This window comes from Hypomesus transpacificus, chromosome 14, assembly GCF_021917145.1.
Source record: "Hypomesus transpacificus isolate Combined female chromosome 14, fHypTra1, whole genome shotgun sequence".
Lineage (NCBI taxonomy): Eukaryota > Metazoa > Chordata > Actinopteri > Osmeriformes > Osmeridae > Hypomesus > Hypomesus transpacificus.
The window spans coordinates 14,956,682-14,981,006 of record NC_061073.1 but is presented as its reverse complement, the minus strand read 5'-3'; the positions used below and the strand labels follow the sequence as shown (position 1 = coordinate 14,981,006).

Below are 24,325 nucleotides of genomic sequence, written 5' to 3'. Positions count from 1 at the left end.
TACAATCATAGAGTATATCATATTGCTACCTTAAACGATGCTAGTAGGGTGCTTCGGAAACACCAGACATCTGACAGTTCCACCAACTGCTCCACCGATGAGGTGAAAACTTTGCAGAAGCAACACAGAACCCCCCCCCCCCCCCCCCCCCCCCCTGGTGGAACAGACAGGAACCAAGATGTCAGGCCAATGATCAACCCCATGACAACTCACCATGAAACCAGGTGCACATATGCAGGCGCTGGTGACGCCATGGCAGTCGGCCCCGTTGGCACAGTTACATGGCAGCATGCAGCCTTCGCCATAGAAACCAGGAGGGCAGGTTTCGTTGCAGTACAGCCCTGTCCACCCAGCAGCACAGGTGCACTCTCCAGACAGGGGATGGCAGCTGGACCAGAGAGGGAAGAGAGGGGAACAGAACGAGACACAGAGTGAAGGAGAGGGAAAGAGAACAAGAGAGAGATAGTTGCTGCGTAATCCTACTTGAGAGCATCAACACCTCATTTCAAAGGAAAGTCAAATGGTGAACTCCGTGGCGACAAGGCTTCATCCATCTTAGACTCTACATGCGCCTCCAGATGGATGAGCTGTCTCTTTTCTCCTTCGTCCTGTAATGAGTTGTACTCGTCCAGCACCCAGCAAGGCAAGCCAGGATCAGAACATTAACATTGCATTAGCTCTGAATGTTGCTGAGAAATAATGAATGAAGCAAAGGTCACGATTAAAAGCTCACTGTGTGACATGGTTAAGACGTGTCCAGATTTGGAAACGTGCGCTGGCTAAGAGATAAAAGGCTAATTGACTCGTCGAGCTCTCGTTTCATGTCTGACACACACAGGTTGGCCTCACGCCACCTGGGTTCATATCTCCGTCTCACCTGAGAGTGTTGGAGGCGTTGCAAGGGCAGTACTTGTTGCAGATGAGGCCGTAGAGGCCCGGAGGACAGAACCTCTCCTGACAGTGCGGCCCTTTAAACCCTGTGTCGCACAGGCACGCCCCGTTGATGTGGTAACATTTGCCTCCGTTCTGACAGTCACAGCGAAGGGCACACTGAGGACCATAGCTCCCCACCGGACACTCTTCCTGACACCTAAAACACAAACGTTCACATTTAGTCGACGCTCTTATCCAGAGGGACTTGGAGTAAGTACAGGGACATTTCCCCATTTGGGCTCGGCCAGAAATCGAACCGGCAACCTTCCGATTACTAGCCCGATTCCCTCACCGCTCAGCCACCTGACTCCCTACGTCCCTAAACATGCAACATTATCCACTCACCCTTGACATAGATTCCAACAACAACAGAAAGAATCCCTTACTGGAAACCCCACCTAGTCAGGACATATTTAAATGAAACGTTTGGAAGCTCAACGAGACCCGGAACGTAACTAGTGAGTCCTATTGATGTTAGCAGTTGCAGTAGGACTACCCTGTAGCACCAGAAGGGTTTTCTCAGGCGAGCAATGTTCATTAACTATCCTGAGTAAAATAAATGCTGAGAAGATTCTGAACAGGGAACTTAAATATACAATCCTGGCAGAACATCAATCTAAGGTGTCCAACAAAGCCATTAGGAACCTGATAAATAGCTCAATTAAATTATAAAATGGCCTAGTTATGTTTCATGTTTAAATCACATTGGATTTAGTCCTTAACAAAAAGAACAAGTATTATTAAACTGGGCAGAGGTGGGTGAGGAGATAACATAATCTTAGATTATCCCTGGCAGGTTAATTCACCTGTCATTGGCAAAATGAATGAGGGCAATTTTGCTAAATATTACCGCATAAGTAAGTGTGGTTCGGAAAAGGTTTTCTTCCTTCAGACAATTGCTTTGGCTGAACTAATAAAGCCTGGCTAGCTCTGAGCCATTCAGTCAGACAGAGGGGAACTACAGAGATCTGTGGATGTCAATGGAGTCCTAATAAAAGGACATTACTTATAATTAATGAGTTAAAACCAAACAGCAAGGCCCCCACTGTGGAGATCAATGGACAGGATGGGAGGACTGGAGATGAATGGAAGCTCAACACATGGACACAGCCAGGGCAGCAGCTAATAGGGCACATGAATAAAACATAAGTACCTATATTAAATAGTTCCTTTTATCAACTAATGGACATGTATAAGTACCACCTTGTGGTCCTATTCCAGCTCTCCTTCTCTGAGAAAGAAACTTTTTTTGAAACGTGTACAGTCTACAGTCTGATTCTAGAAAAGGTTAAGATAATGTACGTACCTGCGCCCACTGTAGCCTGCAGTGCACTGACACTGCCCAGAGATGTGGTCGCACATCCCTCCGTTGCGGCAGGAACAGTCTTTGCTGCAGTTGATACCATACTTGCCAGCGTGACATGGTTGGGCACAAACGGAACCCTGCAAATCCAGCCAGGTGGGTCAAACACTGGGTTAGGTTAAGACAAACACACTCACTAGGAATCTAATGTGGAGATCAACCACTATAATGTCATGGGTTCGTGACTCACTTCGCCCTCTTTGAGAAACAACAGTTCTTAAGTTATGTTAGTTGTGTGAGTTTGGATTCCAAAGTCGTCTAACCTTCTAATCCCCCCCCCTCCCTCCCTCCCTCCCTCCCTCGTTGCAGTCCTACCGCCCATCCTTCCGGGCATGAGCACTCTCCTGTGATGTGGTGGCACGTCCCTCCATTCTGACAGGGGCAACGCTGCTCACACTGGGACCCGTGGCTGCCATAGGGGCAGCGCTCTCCACAGCTGGCATGTCACAGAGCGAGAGAACACACACCGGCAGAAGTCACACCACCGGCCGACGACAATGTCCGTCATGCATATTTATTCGTCTCCCCTTTGAAGAGGGCAGACGCGGAACGCGAATGACACGGAGAGAGAAGAAACAGTTGGGAGGGCGTTGGCTCGTTTTAGGCGGAAGGTACTCACAAGGCCCCAGAGTACCCCGGTGCGCAGATACACTCTCCTGTCTCGTGGTGGCAGGTGGCGCCATTGAGGCATTGGCAAGGGAGCTGGCACAGTTTGCCGTAGTAACCCTGCTCACACGGCTCCTCACAACGCCAGCCCTGGTAGCCGTCCGTACAGACACAGGCCCCTGTGATGGGGTTACACTTGGCCCCATTCTGACACTGGCACCGGTTACTGCAGTGGGGGCCCCAGTAGTCACTCTCACAGCCTGCAGACACAAAGAGAGACATGGGATCAGACAATGAAGGGCCACGCATATGGGTAGTCATGGTTATGGTTTTAATGGTACTTGATAGGCACAGTTTTGCATTACATCACCGTTGTTTGTACACGATGTTCATCTGGGGTCGCTTACAAGAACAGTGAAACATCCGTGCACATCAATGTACAGTTAGGGAAAAGACGGAAGTAATCGACCTCAGACCTGAGATATTAAGCAGGGAAATATTCTTATCCCCACATTTAAATTGTAGAACCCATAGAAGTGAACTCTGATGATAAATCCTCAACAGTGAGTCTGAATTGCCAACTTGTACCCTGGCACTGGCATGGAGGAAGATTTGTAAAGTAATAACACTTAATGGTCTTGCATTTGTTGAGATGTATCGCTGATTTCAATGCTTTATCGATACCAGAGCCCCCAGAAGAGAATGGAGAAGAGACTGAAAATACACAGTTTCTCTACTTTCAAAATAATCTCTCCGGCTCATTTGAAAAATCATTTGTTAACCAAAATTATTTGATAAAGTGTGCAAATTACCAAGTTGCTCTGCATTAAGAGTCCTTAGAAGTCAAGTCAACAGCACCAGGAATGACATGGAAGGGTATAAATCCTTAGTAGGAGAGGTTTCAACAGTTTGTAAGAACTTATGTCTGTCTCTTTTGCAGAAGCAGCAACAGAGCCTTGCATAACTGCCCAGCATGGGGCACAGTTTACCGGACAGTGAATATTTACATATTGATTCCCACATCAAAGCAGACCGGCTCACAAAAGGTAGAGACACCAGACTCCTTCCCGAAATGCCATCTTCCTGCCAGATCCGTGATCAACTGGGAAGGGGCCTTAATGAAACCTGTTTCATGGTCATCAATGAGGCCTGTTTGTGCCAAGTACCTAGCAGGAAAATGATCATCCTTCTCCTGCTCGGAGCAGCTCTGTCCTGCAGGGGGTCCTGGAACACAGCGGCCTCTCAGCCATGATAAGCTAAAGGCCAGGTTGCGGGGCTGGGGTGGGTGGCAACTATCGATTCCATCTAATCTGCTCCTGGCCAGTGGTCCGGCGTGGCTGACTTCCCTGAAGGTTGAGCTGCTGTCACGTCTACGACCCCAGGACATTAAATGTGAAGAGTGCGAGGGCGGTCGGCGTAATAGATGAGCAGTTCCGTCGCAGCTCTACTCGGCAGTCTCTCAGCACTCCTCAGTGTTCTCTTCGTTCACCCACACTGGAAAACAGCACACGTCCACCATTCTTGCAGGCAACGCCTACCCAGAGACCTCCTCACCTCCGCTCGCAACTTACAACCGCCAGCATGCTGAGACGGCCGACGTTAAGTGTTCACCCACCGCAGAGTCCAACAGTGGTGGTTCTGAAAAGCGTCCATGACCACTCGTTGAGGGAAAGACTAACTCGGAGGGAGGGTGACAGCCCAAATAAAGAGAAATGTAGGCAGAGCTTAATTTGCAGACATTTCTGCCTCTTAGGAGCTCCACAAATGTTTCCATTTGAAGTTTTAAACCTTCTTTAGCTTGCAGTGGGACGCCTCAGCACATTCGAGCAAAGCCCATTATCTGCTCGTCTTCCTCCTGTACAGAGGTTTTTAGACTCACCACGGCAACCGCTCCCTTCGCAGCACTGACAGCATTTAACTGTGATTAAGGAGTCAGAGTTCACTGTGCGCTGTGGGCAAACAGAGAAGAGATTGGAGAAACTTTGGCCAATATCACTTTGGGTTTGAGTTGTTTAAAGCAGCAGCTTTGGAGAGGGAGACTCAACTGCGAGAGGGATGAGGACCCCCTGTGGTTTGTGGAGCGTGGGCGGCGAATCCCACACAGGCCAGGGACTGAAGAACCTGCCATGCCAACCCCCATTAACTGGTCTGGTCTGAGTCGGACAGACTAATGAGAAGGAGAGCAGAGCAGCCAACCTGTGCTCCAACGGTTCCTAAAGCATGACGGTGTAAACATGGTTAACCTCACCCACAGGGACATAGGGTTGACATCGCATGCAATTCCCTCGGCTGAAACAAAACGGATCTTTCGGAGGGGCGTCAAACTTTTAAACTCGGGATGGTGATGTGTAGAGAATGGGCTGAGGAAACCATCCCATTAGCGCTGAGCTATGAAGTGTTCTCTAAAGCATGCATGCATTGTGGCTGCCTGCCACAAGATTAAACCTAAACAGCTTTCAGTGGCATTTGACTCTGAGAAGTTTTCCTGAACTTGGCCTCTTTGGCAAAATGGCTTTTTTTCAAAATATTCACTGTAGAGAGCATGTGCCATTTAAAATGCTCACATAAGCTTCTCAAGGCACCCTTTAAGAGGAGTCTCTTCACAAAGACAGAGTTCTTCCTGAATCCAATAGGCAGACAACCACAACAGTTTTCCATCTCATTTATTCAGCAGGACGCGTGATACAGATGTGCCCTGACTTTCTCTGGAGCCAAGACTGGCATAAATGATGGCTTGATAGCTGTGGACAGAGGTGGCTGTATAACTCAGTGACACGCTGGAATTGCCCGTTCTGACTGGGAGAGATCAGGGACACATTAGTCCTATTGGAGTGACTGGCAGACAGCCCAAGTTCTCTCCTCCCAACCTGAATCACTCACTGTCACATAAACACGGAAAGAGAAACTCCAAAGAGCAGAGCTCCAGTAAAAGACCTGCTTTTATCCATTCCAATAAACCTACCCCACACCTCACTGGACCCGGTAAAGTGAGACTAACTCAATATTGTGGAAGAGAGCGATCGCATATTCATGCCCTGACAATAAAACGGACAAAATTACTCAAAGTGGTGTTTGAACACTACCTTTAATAATACATGCTGGAAGATTCTACAGCCTTCCTTAAACAAAAATATGTTGAGAAGCTCTTTACTCTCACAGCAGTCAAGAATCTTCTGGTAATATTTCTCACCTCGGGTGTGTTTTGATTAGCCTGAGCCTCCACAAAGGTTACAGGAGTGTGAGATGACTTGAGGAGTGCCGTACAGTGAAGGCGGTGGAGTTTTAAAATGCATATCGAAATAGTCTAGACAATTCATAACATACTGTAGATGTTTTCATTTTTAGATAGCCAAGCTTTTTCTTGGCTGAAGATTCCTAATATTTTGTATTGAGTCCTAATTTATGTTAGTTTTTCTCGCCAGAACATTTGTAAAATAACTTGTATTAGCATCAACTCTTCATTATGAGGTTATCAGATCTCATTAGCCCCTCAGAAACTAATTCAATTAGTGCTGTTAATAAATAAAGCCTCACCCAATGTATCATTCCTTCACAGACCCTTCATTCACTCACCCTAGATGAATTCATTCATCACAGCTCCCCGACTCATGGCTAGACTACAGTAACAGTGGGAGCAGACATTCATTCTATAAGGGCTTGGTGTGAAAGTGACGATAGTTGCGTGACCTTGAATGATAAATGTCTCAAGGCATTTTTTAAATGTTTTATCTTCAGTTGTAACAGCTGACAAAATGCTACAAGACCAACCCACCACGGTCTGTCCACGCACATTACTCTGTTATTTATGAACACACTGAAACCACGACGCAACAAGAACATTTTTCGGATACATCATATTGAGCTTGATGGATGTTTTTCTAAATATACAGAAGTAACTGCCAATAGTCATGGATGGAAATCTGCTGAATTGGGGTAACAGGGAACGCAGCAAGCTGGTGCTGTCGGTGAGGGGCGTGTTGTTGGTCCTGGCCTAATTCATCTTGGCCAAGCCCCAGTGAGTTCACCTTCCCCTGGGATGTGGAGCAGCACGAGATCAAGCCCATGCACACACACAGACAAACACACACACACGCGCACACACACATGCAGACAGTACATGCAAGGGCACGCACCTGCTAACACACTAGTAAAAGACTACATACTTGCTGTTTGAAGCCTTTTCTGTACACATGGTACTCTGTTTTCTCATTTCTGATTTGAAGCTCTGAGGCTGAAAAGCTAACAAGATATGACTGTGGAACTATGTGACTGTTTCTTGAGAGCCACACAACTAATGAGTGTAAAAGCACGCTCCTTTTAGAGGATACATTAACGATTACAACGTCTGACCTGGATGTTTATCCCGAGAAGGATCTGGTCATTCGTCCAAGTTCTGCTCAGGACGCAAACCTGGATCGATAGAAGGGCCCCTAGGCAGCTCTTCGATACGTCGTATTAACAGAGTTAAGGTAAGGAAGTTCACCAAAGCTGACAAGGCCAGGTCATCTCACACAGACTGCCCACTAGACAATAAGTGTGGGATGCAGGGGCAACGTCTAATAAAGGCTGCAGGTTGGTCCATAATGCATTCATGGTGGGCGGGATGCCTGGATGCAGTAAAGCAGCAGCTTATTCAACAGAACCTGACACGGCTCATGAAAGTGTGCCATCAGCACATTGTTACACAGCCCACTGCGTCTTCCAATTAATAACTCACCCTTTCCCCCCCCCCACCCCCACCCCGCCCACCCCCGTCCTGTTAAAAACAACCTCTTTGCTCCCTGTAGCAGGACACCTACAGACTTCAACGATAATAGGGTGCGTGTTTATTTACTGTACATTTGCTCGCGCGGTGACTGAGGTCATAAATAAAGATACTGTGGGCGCTGCAGCCTTCGACGCCCTGCACGGAGCGGGGGTCAGCGATGTCCATGGACAGCCAGTCCACAGACAATGTCAGCTCAATAAAGCAGAGACCCGCCTCTCTTCATTTGCACCCATCGATTTCCCATTTCCAATTAATAATTCTAATTAGGATGAAGTAGAACGAGCCTTGGGGTGGTGTCGGTCGATGTGGGACGGGCGTGGTCGGCACAGAGGGCTGATCCACATTCCCATGACACCATTCTAGGCGGGGATGGGGCATGAGAGGGGGATGGAGATGGACAATAGAGAGGGGAACACTTAGCATCAATAGAACATCCGTAAAAGAAGAAGGGCTTTAACCAAACAGTGGATTGACTGGGATGTGAGCCACTAACACAGATCGATTAATCTTCCTAAAAGTCCTGCAGCAGAGGGCAGCATAAACCATAAACATATGTTTATGGATATCATGAGGAGAGCATTGTTAATGTTAATATGTTAATAGGTAATTCTAATGCTTCATAAGCCAGTGCAGACTAGTGGAGCGTAACAGTGTTTTCAAAGTTCCCCAAACCCTCATGTGGAGGTACAGAGAGGGCAACCAGGGGGGAAGGGGGGGGAGGTGGAGCACACTGGGACGGGTGTCAGGCAAGCTGCTCCAGAGTCACAGTGAGAACACTGCCTCCTCTTCCGCCCTAAAGATAGACACAGCAATGTGGATGTCATTGTCAGGATGAAGGACATCACTTTAGCATTCTGTCCACCCACGACTGAGAGCATCGGGGAGTCGGACACTATGGAAGCAGCAAGCCACACGAGAGAGCTGTGGCGTCCAAATAATGACCGTGGGCTTTTGATGAAAATGGGATGGGATGGGTCCCTGCTTTGTGCGTGGCGTCGTAACCACGGACACACATCTTTTTAGGGAGGAGAAATGCGCTTGCTCGAAGGATCCGGAAAATTCCGAGGGCCCCCTCGGACAAACCCTTTCCACCACAAACACGCGCACACACGCATAGGATAATTTATTTTTAATGATCTCACATTATGCAAATGATCATCAAGAGGGCTGCAAATCTTGGAGGGAGTCTACGGCTCTCGGCAGCTGAATGTCTGCTCATGATCACTGCAAATAGCTCAACCGGAGCGTAGATGGAGATCCAACACAGGGTCACGAGGCAGGTCATCAGGCCTAAACCTACGCTGTTGACTTGAGGAAACGCCATGCACTAATGTTCCAAGAACCCTTGTTGTTATAAAGAGCACCTACAAATGCCATTAAAATACACAATTACAATATATTTATAAAGTATTCATCATCAGCTAGGCGTGGGCAGGTGCTGGTGGGGTCAGGTTTGGTAAACAGAAATGGAGTGGGCTCATTTAACTGATGCAGTGGTAGCCTCAGTTCTTCAGCGTAGGTTCCATAAGAAAGTAGAAAAACAAGTGGGGGACTGACTCAGTAAGAATCTCTGTGGGACTCTGGAGTTCTGAAGCTGCAGGGCACTCTACATTGACAGCCGGTCTGCAGACTAATGTATTACATTATGAGACTCCTTCACAAAGGTCAGGAAATCCTGGAGTGCAAAAATGATCTCAAAGTGAACTGGTTGAGCTGAATTTCTGAATGCCGTTTTGTTCTTTTCTTGTGGTGCTCGCAAGTCCCATGAATTATTCCTGCGGATTCTCAAAGTCACAATGAAAGTGAAGGTAGACAAAAGCAACTATGTGTGGGTGTGTGGGTGTGTGGGTGTGTGGGTGTGTGGGTGGGTGTGTGGGTGTGTGGGTGGGTGGGTGGGTGAGTGTGTGGGCATGTGGGTGTGTGGGTGTGTGGGTGTGTGGGTGTGTGGGTGGGTGGGTGGGTGGGTGTGTGGGTGTGTGGGTGTGTGGGTGGGTGTGTGGGTGTGTGGGTGTGTGGGTGGGTGGGTGGGTGAGTGTGTGGGCATGTGGGTGTGTGGGTGTGTGGGTGTGTGGGTGTGTGGGTGTGTGGGCATGTGGGTGGGTGTGTGGGTGTGTGGGCGTGTGGGCGTGTGGGCGTGTGGGTGTGTGGGCGTGTGGGCGTGTGGGCGTGTGGGCGTGTGGGTGTGTGGGCGTGTGGGTGTGTGGGTGTGTGGGTGTGTGGGCATGTGGGTGGGGTTGTGTCTCCCCCACTGACAGTGTGATGAGGGCATTGAACAGGGGGCTCAAATGAATCAGCCCAGCCTGTAGGGGTGTTCTGTTGGTTTTTAATGTAAGTCAAGAACTCTTTGCATTATTTTGCTTCACAGCATTTCAACGACATCCTGATGTAAGGCTCTTAAACGAGTGTACAATGTTGTTCACTGCTGATACTGTTGTAAATGTCTGCCTAATAGAACCGAACTATTTTCATTTTAGTAACGTTTAGTCTATTTCAGCATCTGGGGCAAAGATCCATGCACCCGAATATTACTTCTTCCCTGATTCTGAAGGAAAGTTATACCTGGCGTTTTTTCACCTTTGAGGTGACTGCGCATCACAATCCAGATATTCGACCATAAAAAGCCCAGAGGAATCTCTTGGCCTAAAGGGTATGTAAATCTAACATCTAAGATTTCATTAATCAATCTGAAAGAGTGTGCCCAGAACAGCTGGTCAGCAGTTTTCTGCTATTCTCTGTCTTAGTGGACAGGTCGATTGGAGAGTTGAAATGAAGTGTGTACAGTAGGACATTGTATTCACTCATAGCCTTGTTATTCTGCCGGTCCAACCCAACTCAGCCTTTAACATCTCATAACATTACGTTGAAGCAATGTTGTACTGTGAATGACCTTGGTCATCCTGCACCCCTACTTTAAAGTGTTATAAAGCTTTTGCACTGCACAGACTCGTTCCTGGTGAATGCATCCTAGTGTCTCGCAGCGATTACATTTCCTGTAAAATTCCCTGTGATCCTTATCGTCCCAATGCCCTTTTCCGATGCTCACATTCCGGGCTGCGTCCCTTTGTTCCACTTAGTAAGCTCCACCCAGGAGATAGCGTCTCCGCGCCTTCTTGTCCTTTGCCTTCGAATTTTCTTCTGAGGCTAAAGCAACCAATTTAATTGAATTTCTGGGCTTGTAATGTCTGCATTAGTGTAATCAAAGAGGGGGAGAGTCGAGCAGTTTATCTTGACCTTGGGAGAATTAGCAGATGCTGTTTGTGGAGATCACGGAGGAGCGTGTTCAGAGAAAACACAAACAAATTTACAAGTTCGGAACCCGAGGCACTATCGATCTGGAAGTCAAACAGGCTTATAGACATTTCAGACAGCGGCATGCATGTAGTAAAAAAAAAAAGCCATAAACTTGGGTAAGATTTACCCTTTCTTTTTTTTAAAGACATTCTAACACCAGGATGTGTGTGACACAAGAAGTATTTCTGTTCCCTGCACTAAGTGAGAAGGAGTCTCGAAGCTAGCTCCACCTGTCAGTAGAGCAAGGCACAAGTCCTAGTTGGAGTTGCTTCCTACAAGCACAACACCATAGAGCCCTCCAGGGGTTTGCACAACTGCAAGCAAGAGAGAACAGGGAAGAATGCAAAACACAGCCCCAGATACCCTGGGGCCCTGAGGCAAATTTGATTAAAAGTTTGTTTTTCTTCACTCTCAACAAACGGAGGGCGCTCATCGATGCGGCACTGACAGTTAATTGGACTTGGCAGGGCCATGGGTTCATTCGTCAGCATTGTGTGGAGCTTGCCTGTGAGGAGCAGGACAATCGATGTCCCCCTGGACGGCCAGTAATCACTGCAACACTCCAATGAAGTCCAGGGTTAAACATCAGGAGATTGCAGGTGCACCAGAGGGTCTGAGAGAGACTGCTAATATGCTCCCATTCCACAAGCAAACCAAGGACACCACCAGAGAGCACCCAAAGTAGGGGCCCCGGGTAACCCCCACATTCAGCGCTCAAAGCCAGGTCAGAAGCTACTCTGCTCAGGACTACAATAGCTTAGGAGACAGAAAGATGATACAAGTGCGATAGGGGTCTCCTCAAAGGGTCATCGATCTCTGAAGTCTCCATTCAGAAAGAGAGAATCGTGTCACACTGAATACAGTGAGCAACATGAATTACCGCTGTCCATGGACAGAAATGATAGTCCACGGTGTTGTGTCTCAATTATGTTTCTAGATTTAGTTATTGTTAAAAGGAAATTCAACACTATGCTAAATGCTAGAGACTACATTTAATGTTACAGGCTAAATGAGAGGAACTGCAACTTTTAGCAAAAAACCTCAGCCTCGCTCAGAATCATGGGGAGGTCATCAAATCAAACGACAAACTCCTTAAACATGGAAATGGACCAGGAAATCATGTGTGTATTGCAGTCTGTGAAATGACCAGAGCACAGAATTGCTCTACATTTGTATTCCTCTGCTATCTTATCATCAGACTGTTATCATAGCATTTCAGCCATCTTACACTCAGTGACCTTCTCTTAAGGACAAGAGATAGGGGCTTTTTAATGTCCTTATTAAATCAAACCATCCACAGGCTCTCAACATGAGTAGTGTTCCAGCACCTTCCTCTCCACAGTGATAATGAACCATACAAGGTTCTGATCCTCAGACAGAGCACCTGTAGTAGGCCTACTGCCATAATTGTTTCCATCTCCATAACAACCATACTCACCACCTCAGTCTTGGTGAGGATATATCTTCTGTAACAAATTGTGTTTTCAGTGCAGATTCCTCTCCCAAAAAGGACACAGATTTACCTCACACATACGCACACATATACACACATATACACACATACACACACATATACACATATACCCACATTCACAGAACTTGACGCATTTCTCCGGAGTTAATGGTGCAGGGAACTTTTGTAGAATGAGTCCAGCTTAATGGAATGGTAAGAAAATCAGAGTAAAGAATGTTTGTTGTGAATGCTGTGATTAAGTGAGCGATCGTAATGTGTAGGAGGGTGACTTGAGCCGGTGTGTCAGTGGGGTTTCACTGTGCTTGCACGTGTGTGTATGTGCACATTCACCGGTTTGTGTAGTAGAGAAGTAATCCATTCATAAGATGCCAAAGAAGTGGGCGCGTATTTAACTCAGAACACACCACGAACTGCGGTCATACGATCCCACCACAGTACAACTATGTAAAATATGATCAAATAAATACAAATAAGAGTATGAGTCAAAAAAAATTAAAAGTCACTTAAGGACAAAACAATCTTTTTTTGTTCACCAAGCTGATAAAAACAAGTGTTCAACACAACAAGTTATTTTTGTAGACAAAAAGCTACATCAATACCTGTTTGGCTGGGAAGATAATCCCTCCTTCTTTCCTGATCAGTGAAGATGGGGTCAGAGTGGGGTGCAGTAAACCAATATCTCAAAGGGCCAGAGCGCTCAGCATAAACAACACTGTCACGTACAGGGCAGTAAATTACAAGGCTGCAATGCTCTCTGCGAGACTTGTACACCAGGCTACACCTGAAAAGCCAAGCCCCAAGAGCCAACAAATGCAATAAATATAAACACAAACACACACAAAAATAACACACACACAACAACAGGTGCACATAAACCCATGAAGACACACATCCTTACACACACACTCTTCTCACACACACAAATACTGTACACACACATACACACGGGTCTTAGTCTTCTCCTGTCCCTTTGAGAACCGTCAGTGCTCTCTGATCTATCAAACTGAATGAAGCATTACACGTTGACTGTAATATCCACCGCTCTCAGAACATGACCGCAACGCCAGGAATGTTAACTCTGTTTGAACGAGCCAGAGTCTCCGAACAACAAGATATCCTATTGATTCTGGCTCATTGCTTTACATGTTCATGTGGAACAGAAATCCCACCCGTGTTTGGTTCAAACACCATCTCCCTGCTCTCTTCAGACTGGTTCGACTGGAGCCACACGCTGGCATTACTAACACGGTAGCAAATCCACTGTTTGCGTCCTCTTGTTGTACACTTTACACAAGTCAGGAGCCTGTGTGGACTCTTAGATTATTTTATTATGTATCTGCTGCTTGATTGTGTAACTCACACTGTACAGTACATTTTATTTCGTTTAACTTTTTAGGTCTGACCAGGGACTGGGTTTGCAAATTAGCCTATTGGCTAGAAACCTTCTATGCAACGCATCTACAACATATTGTAATTTATGTATGTAATAATGTGCACTGCATTGTCCCTGACAAATTAACAAATAAATAAATAAAAGCAATGAGAGTTGGTGATCTGCAGTGAGCATAACGGAGAGGGTGTCCAAGTGATTCAGCAGGAAGAAAAAGAAGACGGAGACATAAGAAAAGGTTGGGTAACACTTTAGATGAGCTCACCAAATTCATAATTTATTAGCCAATTTGTTACTTATTAGTTAACGGTTTGTTCACCATTAGTTATTTGTTGTTCATACAAAATGTATCATTAGTAAAGCATCAGTAAAGCTAAACCCTAACCAAAACTTAAACCCTAAATCTAAACCCTAGCCCTAAACCGGAACCCTAACCCTAACTGTGTGAACAAATGCTTTACTAATGATACATTTTGTATACACAATAAATAACTAATGGTGAAAAAACCGTAACAAACAAACAAATAGGTAACAATTTGGTTAATAAATTATGAATTTGGTGAGCTCGTCTAAAGTGTTACCAAAGGTTGTAAGCCCCTCAGGAAAGACATCCATGTTGGTATTGTACTCTATCTCATTCACTGCAATTTACAGTCCTGCCTATACAAATTCCAGCGCTAAACACCAAAGTACTGTCTGCTACAGTAATGTCCGTCTGTCTGAATAACAGCTGCATACTAGATACAGGAGCAGTCTGTCTGAGAGTACAGAACTCACAAACACAACATTCCAACACCACATGCATGAATCAAAAAGCAGTGTTCTCATAAGCCTGCATTAAAGAGGAGATTGTCATTGCTCATGGTCCATGGCTGACCAATCACTGGAATACACACGTTATTATGTGTGATAGATTCCTCCTTGGATCGCAGAGGACAGACACGGGTTTACAATGCTAAACCACTCCTCAGACTTTCCAAACACTTATCTTGTAAAGAGGCATTGATTTTAGAATCTCTGGACGACTGGAAGAACCTTCACTTTGCAAATAAAACAGAAAAACACACCCAATTGTAAAAGTTAAAAGCACTAAAAACCGCCAAATTTAAGCACATTTCTTCCACTGTGCACCTGGGTTAAACATACCATTTATCCAACTGAAGCACATTAAATCAATGATAGCGCTTCATTTCACCTCATATTTCTTCAGCGATGACAGTCTTCGGCTAAATATATCCGGTAGAAATGCCATCCGTCTTTATCATTCGCTTTATTTGAAAGCTGTTATTACTGTAGTATAGCTCTTCCAGTGGGAGTGACAGGCAGGGCCTCATCATATAAGTGATTAAATCATGAGAGAGGTGCTGAGAAGTGCACAGCCCTGGAGGCACAGGGGAAGGGTCATCAGCAGGCCTTATTACTGGCTGTCCCAGCTTTTGAAATGACACATTCTTGATTTTGCAACAAGGAAACTCATAACTGAAGGCACTGAAGGCGTTTTCCAGCCATCTTGCTTTATTTTGATGCTGTGCCATTGATCAGCACTTTATATTCATGCAATCCACAACCAGCAGTTCCGTATATGGTCCAAAACTACACTGCAGTCTGCTCCAATAAAGCACAAAGGAAATACAGATACACACATGATGACAAATCCAGGAAATCACACTGCTCTGAGCCATAGGAGAAAAACAAGCACTGGGCAGTGTCTGTTCTCTGTATCTCTCCATCGAGCAGATGTCCTTGTGATGACCCTCAGGTTCAGCAGGACGTCCGAACAGATCAGAGTTCACGTCTGAGCTCAGAGTTTCTGTCTCCCCTGGCATAGGAGAGATGGGCCACATCCTCAGGCTACAGCAGGTGGACAACAGTCGGTGAAAAAATGCCCATTCTCTCCTCAACCTTACCTCACCCACTCTACCTCTCCCTTCTCTCCCTTTCTCTATCTTGCCAACAAACCAGTCCAAGTCTTTTCTACTCCCCACCTGACCCAGATGCAGGCCTGGCCTCCTGGTGGGGGCTGCTCCAGAAAACAGGGTCCAAGTCTTTGATCCAGCTCCAGATCGTCAGCTGAAAGGCTGTCACTTCAACTTTGGGCTGCTCACAATCCCACGACAGTGCCGTCTCTCCGAGCCAGGGAATACACGCCGTTTATCTCACGAGCACATCCTCTGTCTCATGACCAGCTCCTTCACTCAGGCCTGACTGCCACGGCAGGACCGGAAGGTTATCTGCCCCTGGGCAGATACCTTCACTACTCACCAATAGCTGTGGACAGCCTTCTGAGTTGCAGAAGCCAAGCATGTGACTGGATGGGGCAGGAGAGGTGATTGTGTGCCTTTCGGTCAGCAGGGGCCCTGACCGAATCCACTTACACCAAAAAACATAAACACGTATCGGCGGAGTGAGAGGGCAAAATTTACTGTTAAAGACGCACACAACCAGCGGTACCATTTCTATAGCGGGGAAAAAAAGGGGGGCACATTTAATTGAAAAATTGGCACACATTCCTCATTTCTACAGATGAAAGCTCATAAATGAAAAAGCCTGGACCGATGCCTGGTATGGAAATCTAAACTTGATGAATAATGCCTCTTGTCTCAGTCATCAGCTCTGTTATAATAAGGCGGAGGAACCCGGCACCTGCGTGGTGGAACGCATGGCCGGCTGCACTCCTAACCAACCCAGAGTGGTCTGGGCATCTCTGGGGACCGTGTGGCTCACACCCTCCCTGAGAGGGAAGCTCTGGACCCTCACCAGTGTGAGGGAGTGAACTGGAGCAAACCGCTCAGCCTTGTCATTTATGCCCATGAATCCGGCTCCAGTGGACCTGCAGCGCAACGCGTTGGCTAGATTTACACACAGTTGGTAATCAGGGAATGGCTCTTTTGTTAATGAAAACTCATAGATCTATATAACAGCTCCACAGATATGTTTTAAGCCAATGGCACTCATTGGCGAAATATGTTTTGAAAGCAGGATACCTAAGTGCTCAGCCTTCTGTCTAAATAAAACTGTGAAATTAGTCCAGAGTTTTAGATCAGGTAAAGCTGGGAAAAGTATTGTCGGAATCACATTCAAAAGCATCAAGAGAACGCTAGTAGAACATTGACCGTATTCAACTATATGGGTTTCAAATAGATCGCCATAAAAACCTTCACAATTGTTTTATCTGGAACTAGCTTCTGGAGTCACACACTGTAGATGTAAATGAATCAGTCACATGGTTTGTCACCGTGGGTGAGACATTGTCCCAGCTGCTGATATCGTGGCCAACGGGGTCAGTTGGGTCACATTCTGCATTGGACCTGAACCAGTATCAGGGAATCTGTTGAACCTCCTTCCCTTCTTTCTTTCTCCTCGTCCTCCATTCCACATAAATATAACAGCAGTCAATACCTCTGTGCTCTTATTCTTTGCCTCCATGGAACCTTTACCATGACCATTTAGTTGATTACCAAACACACACTGTGTGCACTGTACCCTCCCCCTCCCTCCCTCCCCTCCCTCCCTCCCCCCCCCCCCCCCCCCCCCCCCCCCCCCCCCTCCCCCCTCCCTCCCCCCCTCCCTCCCTCCTCCCTGATAGAGTCCTGCCTTGCACCGGACCAGAGGGGAAACCAGTAAACGGGTGGAGAGTCAGAGGCCTGTTTGTTTCAGTTTGGCATCGATCCCTTTGACTGCACTAGTGGAAGGCACTGGTCTAATCATGATGAAGACCATAACAGAGAGCCGTGGGGGCGGGGGGGGGGGGGGGGTGGAGGGGAGGAGGGTGGGGGGAGTGGACAACTGTCCGTTCATCCACCATCTTTATCAGGCACAACAGTTCCACTTCAAGCAGATGATAACAAACTCTGTGTGACTCACCTGTTTTTGTCCAAGTACTTTTGTTGGCCTAATACGCCGTACAGTGTGACAGTGAATGAGAGTAAATAGCATCGTGTTTCATGGACTCCAATTGTGGTAGAATAAGTGACAAAAAAAATGCCTGTGTCGGAGATGGAATGAGAAATATTGAAGAGGATGATGTTCATGAATCAAGGATGCCAATAGGAGGCTGGTGTGGGGGTCAGAGGTGAAGTGCACTCACCACTGGAGCAGTCCAGTCCTCCCCAGCCAGGCTCACACTGGCACGTATCAGGAGACACACACCGACCATGCGCACACTCCTCGGTGCACAGTGCTGGAACACACACACACACACAGGAGCATCAGTACACACCCAGTTTATAAACACAAACCCAGACACACACATTCAGTCACACACTCACACATACTAAAACATCATTAAACAACCAATAAGAAGCATAATGGAAACCGCCGAGAAGGGAGCTGAAAGAGAATTGACCATAAAACAGAAAACACTCAATACATCGCAATTATCATCAGGGGACCCGATCTTTGCCTTGGCCGTCATATTTAACACCCATCCCGGACCCCATGACACTAAACGATTCACTAAGAGATTGAGTCCTCAGTCCACATCCCAGTTCATCGTCGAGCCTCGCTCTCCTCGGGCGGGTTGGCGTCAGCAGCGCGAGCCTCGAGGAAACAAGCTGTAAATCCCTCCTAATTTGATCAGCTAGCTCTTTGTCACAGCGATGCTTTAAGCTAGCGAGCCGAGTTACTGCAGTGTTTACTGAGAAGTGTGCAGTTTTCTCGATCATTCATATTGAGCAACACAATGCCATATTGATTAGCATTAGCATTAACATTAGCATTCCTGGCAGGGCTCACTATGGAGTTGGAAATTTGGTCCAGCCGGGTAACCAAATGACCTACATGTAACTGTTGCCACAGATACTTTTTTTTTGGGTGAGGCCTAAAGAAAAGTTCTACAACATTTTTTTGCCACTTTGTATGAATAATGCTGAGGCAGCCAAGGTCGCTTGGCCAGCAGGGTTGAAACCGACAGGCTCTTATCTGAGGAAGAAAGCCATCAGGCCAGAGCAACTGGAACAATCCTCTCTGATCAGAATCCAGTTGAGGGATGATGCTACGCCAGCAGCTGAAGGTCATGAACAGCCACTCCCTGGACTAACCTCGGCCGCTGTGCCAAACTTGAGCTACTTCCCCCAATGACATTCTTCTTCTTCAGGGATTAAAAAAACATAGAATTTCACTGATGTTTCTTAAGCAGACAGAAGTGAATGGGGTTATTGTACTAAAACAATATATAGATAAGTAAGTCCTGTAAGCAGAGTGGTCTCTACCGGACCTGGCCCCAGGCATGGACAGAGCTGCTATAGATTATCACTCAATCAGGCTTCGATTGGGATCCATAGCCAAGAACAGGGCCGCAGGGGGGGATGGGAAAGGAGAGAGACCCAAACACCCACGGGCCAGGGCTAATTGCAGAAATGCTCCCCTGGCAAAAACTGTGAACCGGAGATCCAGAGAGATAAAGCAGATGGGAAGATCTCACGACATCAGTAGGCTTGTGTCAAACAGTCCAATTGCAGTAAGCCAACAAAGTGAAAGGGGAAGGAAGAAACCTCCCCTTAGTGCTGACGCAAATGTCCAACTGACTTCTTGTAATCAATGTGACTGCAATATGTGGAGTATTCAAAGACAGAAGCAAAAAGAAGACAATGTCACCGTGATGAGATTATTTAGTTTCAATCAGCAATATCTGATCAGCAAACCCTGGGAAATGCTAATGCATCACATCCTTTTAGATACATGGAAGTTATGAAGTGAAGATTGGGATGGGGTGTGGGGGGGAGGCACCTGTTCCTAAGATCTGAACCTGGTACAGTACGATGGTCTAATAAAGTAGAAAATAGGTTTTTCATTTTAATTGAAATTCATAATTTACTCTCTTTACCTCCTGTCTATGGAATCTGTTGGAAAATTGAGTCTTTCATCTAGATAAAAGGCTAATCTAACTCATTATGCAGAGGTGTTATCAGACAAGGGAACAATAGAACTAATTGGTGATTGTCGCGTTGTGTTAATAAATGGAATATTCCTCCACAGCACAACTATGAACTCTTAGAAGTAAAGAAGATCTCTGTACAAATTGTTTTAATGTTTTTTTCTCCTTTGTTGTGTTGGACAACATTTGCGCACTAGTTAAGTAAGATGCAATTCATAAACAACACATTTGTATGGTTTTCTGTGCTTGTTTGAACTGTGTGGAGATGCTGTGAGGAATACAAGGAACAGTGAGATGGAGTTAAAGGTTAAATCAATCATGGGAACGATGCCTACTGCACATATCACAAAAGAATCTCCAAAGGTTCCGCCATAAACTTCTATCATCCACAGAGATGATAAATTTGGAAACCTTTCTTTGAAGGGTAAAATAAAGCCCCACAACAAAGACTAAATGAAAAAGAAATCAAAGGCGTCACATCCCTTTCTAGAGAGAAATCTCATCTTCCCCATCATTAAAACTTAGAATGTAAAACGTACTTATATTAGCAGCTGGAACTTTATCAAACCAAGTTCAACTCATTCTACAGCATGAATCAGCGACACCATGTTAATATTGCATCAGTCACCCGGCGAGGCTGGTGGAGACTAGCAGTAAAGTAAGGAGGGTGGGGAAACAAGGAGACTGGGAGGGGGGGGGCTTCATAAGCCTGCTCAGAGACAGCTCTCTCTTTACATTGTCCCTCTGCTCATTAGTAGCTCTCTCTGACTTCCTTGCACAATCGAAATAATTACATTCATTAAGAAAGAAATGACTACCTCGGATAAACTCGCATACAATGCGCACGTCAATTACCCTACCTTCTTTTTCCAATTGAATATGGCTGCTCAGCACCAGTGACTTTATTTAAAGCCTGACATGTCGAGAACCCATTATGAAATCTTCCATTCCCCCCAAAAACAGCAAAAGAAGTGCTCTAAGTACCACTTCCAAGGGCACTGAGCACTATAAACACAAAAGGTGCGCTGCACATCAATAACTACATTATGTACTGAAAGTGTCTTTAATTCTTCCATTTTGTCCCTGCCTGTTAAGCATCCTTGACAGTACAAATCTCTTAATCCTGGTGTTGAAAGACCTAGGATTAAAAGGAGAGGACCGCTTTGCAAAGACAGCAAAAAAGTGAGCATGCCCTGACTGCCCAAGCCCCTTCCTGCTCCACTCTCACCTCAGAAGAGACGGGAGCGGGGAGAAAGTCCTACAGCTGGAGACAACATTGGACAGTTGGTCTTCAGCCACTTGCCTCTATGGCCTGGTAATGACCTGCAGGGGTTCTCTGTAAAAAGCACTCTAGCTCAACCAGTGGAGAGGCTAAATGTAAAGAATGCCTCTTTATTTGGTACATTCAACTACACTAACACACTACAAATGGCAGCTAATGAACACACTCACGCCGACCTTCCATTGGGTAATGAATACAATATTGATCAGTCTACCATACCCCCCTCTTCTGCACCCCAACATAATCAAATCTGCTCACATTCGAAACTGGCTCCAGTGATCTAATGTGTCCTCTAGGCTAGAAGAATCTGAACAAGGGCAAGCTCTAAGAACAAACACACATGACTAACATCCCTCTGTGTTACCAAGAAAATGTTGACAAAAGTCCGGAAATACAAAAGCAAGCAGAGACTATCTACCTAGAATAAAATTTAAGAGAATGTTGGAAACCATAGTCTCAAAAGGCATATCCAGGTACTTCAACTTAAACTTTCAACTTTATTTATCCTTCAAAAGGAAATTAGTGTGCAGCAGGGGTCGGAAACACATACACAACTTCTTAATTTAGTCAGAATATTTGCTTTAATGTGTAGATATAAAATACTGAACCAACTACTATTTGTGGAGCTCTAAAACTGATATTGTAAGGTAATAATCAACATATTGCTTGACTCCAATTTCAACAGTTTCTGCTCTGTTTAAGGTCATTGAATTTTTGTGTCGTTTTATTGAAGCTTTTCTGCTTCCTTGGTCCATAAGTAGGTCCCACTTGGGTCGTTGATTTTCTCATTGTTATCTAAGTTCAATAAAACTTCTCTCACTGGAAAACCAAGGTGAAACAAGGAGGAAGAGGATGTTAAATACTTTTGAATTAATCGTGTGAAATGGCGCTGTACACCAAGAATGTATTCCTCAACTTGAACCGAGAGGCCAAGGCCTTTGGAACACGGGATGACCATGAGAGCGAGGGACGCCCAGGCTCATGAGCGTCACGACAAGTTTATCATCGTCACAGACGCTTATCAGCAGTTCTTTTTTTCTCTCCCCATGATCTCGTATGCATCAAATGAAGGATGGAGAGATGACTATGGAGGGATCCAGTCACAGGAAGGATACTTACGAACACACAAGTCTCCACTCTCAAAGTAACCAGGGCAACACTGCGAGCGGCGTCGGTACATGGTCCTCACTCCCCGCCGGTAAGCCGTCTTATAGCTGATCCTGGGGAATAGACATACAGGGAAGAGCGTGAGCTGCCGGTTTAAACAGAGTGACCCTTCCTGAAGGACACCTAAACCTGCAGCTGGCAGCCTTCATGTTCTGCCTACACCATGCCCGCTTTAATTACATGACACAAAGAAAGACCTAGAAGAAATCCGATACCGAAAATTGTGGCACAGAAAATCTTCCTTCAGCTCGAAATACTGTACAGTACAGAAGTTTCCACAGAGCTCATGACTGCCTTCTGTGTGCTTAAGCGGAGATAACGACCGTACACCTTAATGAAGTCATTCCAACTCATTCAGCATTTGATGCAGTCACTGTCAGAAAATGTACATTCCGGGGAGGAAGTGATGTGTCTGGGACATCTGCATTGGTCCTTCAACAATTGGTATTAAAGTGAGGAACTAGAAAGGCCAAGCTGATGATAAGGTAACAAGACAGATAATTAGGGGGTTCTGTGCTCACCTGTGCCTGGTACACTTGAACCAGTTGAGGATGTCAGTGCACCTGGTATAGTAGATCTGGTCAAAGGGATGAGCGTAGGACTCCTGGACAGTCACGGCGTAGCTAAAACAGGAAAAGGAGCATTTCTGTCTTCTGTTACACGAAGTGAGTTGGCTGCAAGTGCAAGTGTTGTCTAAGGACAATCTCGGTGGAATGATAAAAATCATACTTTTTCACAGCCATAAAAAAAATATGTCCTGCCGATGAATTCCTTTCCAGCCAAGAAGGTGGCATGAAAAGATCCCTAAGTACCCTCACCCCAGTCAGGCAACACTCCAGCCCATACATCTTCACAGCTTTTCAACCTCCCCTCTGCATGTAGAGAAGGTAATTATTCCTGCTTATTTTTCATAAGTGACACCACCCAGCACAACTAATAATTATTCAGGCAATATGGCTGCGGTGATTGATTAGGATGAGAGTGCACTGATCAATTTGCCTGCGTATTTCATCTCAAGCTGCATCTCCTCCCACTCCTCGAGCTGTGGAACTTAAGCTGAGAAGATCAATAAGGTCCGACAGACATTGTGAATATATCTAGGCTTCTGTGTCTGTAGCCAAGACCCTAAGGTCAAAGGACCAACATGTCCATCATATAAGCTTGCATCAAGGCTTGTGGATTCATCTGAGAGTATTGACTGCTGCCAGGACTCTCTGGTGCCAAGATCTACAACGTTCAATGCGGCTGGAGGCTGATATAGAAGGGCGCTCACCTTTCCCAATGACTGCAGACATTGGGGTCGTCTGGGTTGAGGCTCCGGACGCAGGTGCTCAGCCCCAGGAAAGACAACAGGGCCAGGGCAAGGGGGCCACGGACAGCAGTCCCCATGGTTCACCCTGGGGAAGACTACAAGAAGACGATTCCAGAGTTGGGACATATGCTACGATAACCACTTAACCCACTTACAGTACCAGTCAAGTTTGGACACATTTTCCCTTGAAAATGTGTCCAAACTTTTGACTGCTACTGTAATGCAGGCCTTAATGAAGAAAACGTGTGTGAGGTTGTGTCCCAGGTGTTGTGTCTGACAGTGGGAGACACAGAGCATGTGTTCTCTCTCAGGAGGAGGGGCAGATGAGGGGAAGCCACTGTGACAATGACAGAGGACCACATGGAAGCCTATTTGTTTACGTTGTCAGGATATTTCATTAGACATGCCACCAACTGGGAGTACACATGTATGATGAATAGACATGGCAGTGACAGATGCTATACAGGTAAAAGTCCCACCTCTGCAGATTTCTGTGAAGGATGAGTAAATGACACACAAGGTTTATCTGACGGTATTCTCGTCGGAAAACCGTCCAAACATGAATTGTTTGATTCTAAAAAGTACAGAAATATTTGTCTGTGCGAACCAGAATTAATTATACTGAGAATGCTCCCTCATCAATGGATATAGCACATTGCAATCACAAGTACTATACAATATCCCCCGACACAACATCCTTTTCGACCAACACACAAATATTTGTGTTTGTGTGTGTGTATACGTACGTTCACATGACTGTGTTTGCACATGCCTGCATGCTGCAATTTGCTTATGCTTACTCTGGGGAATCTGTTCAATGTTTCTGAGTGGCTGCATCCAATAACATAGGGTTTTACATGTTCA

The 24,325-nt window shown here is 45.9% G+C and overlaps 1 protein-coding gene across 1 annotated transcript in view; it reads right to left on the bottom strand.

Annotated features, from left to right (window-relative positions):
• The window catches only part of megf11 (multiple EGF-like-domains 11), a 43,044-nt gene extending 19,506 nt beyond the window's left edge, over window positions 1-23,538 (bottom strand). The window contains exons 1-9 of the mRNA XM_047033535.1: window positions 23,423-23,538; window positions 22,671-22,772; window positions 22,102-22,202; window positions 17,913-18,005; window positions 2,916-3,162; window positions 2,612-2,732; window positions 2,240-2,376; window positions 878-1,090; window positions 214-388 (exon numbers count right to left, since the gene is read on the bottom strand). Coding sequence (XP_046889491.1) covers window positions 214-388; window positions 878-1,090; window positions 2,240-2,376; window positions 2,612-2,732; window positions 2,916-3,162; window positions 17,913-18,005; window positions 22,102-22,202; window positions 22,671-22,772; window positions 23,423-23,538 — 1,305 coding nt within the window. The remainder of the gene's footprint in view (window positions 1-213; window positions 389-877; window positions 1,091-2,239; window positions 2,377-2,611; window positions 2,733-2,915; window positions 3,163-17,912; window positions 18,006-22,101; window positions 22,203-22,670; window positions 22,773-23,422) is intronic.
• Window positions 23,539-24,325: the final 787 nt, after the last annotated feature.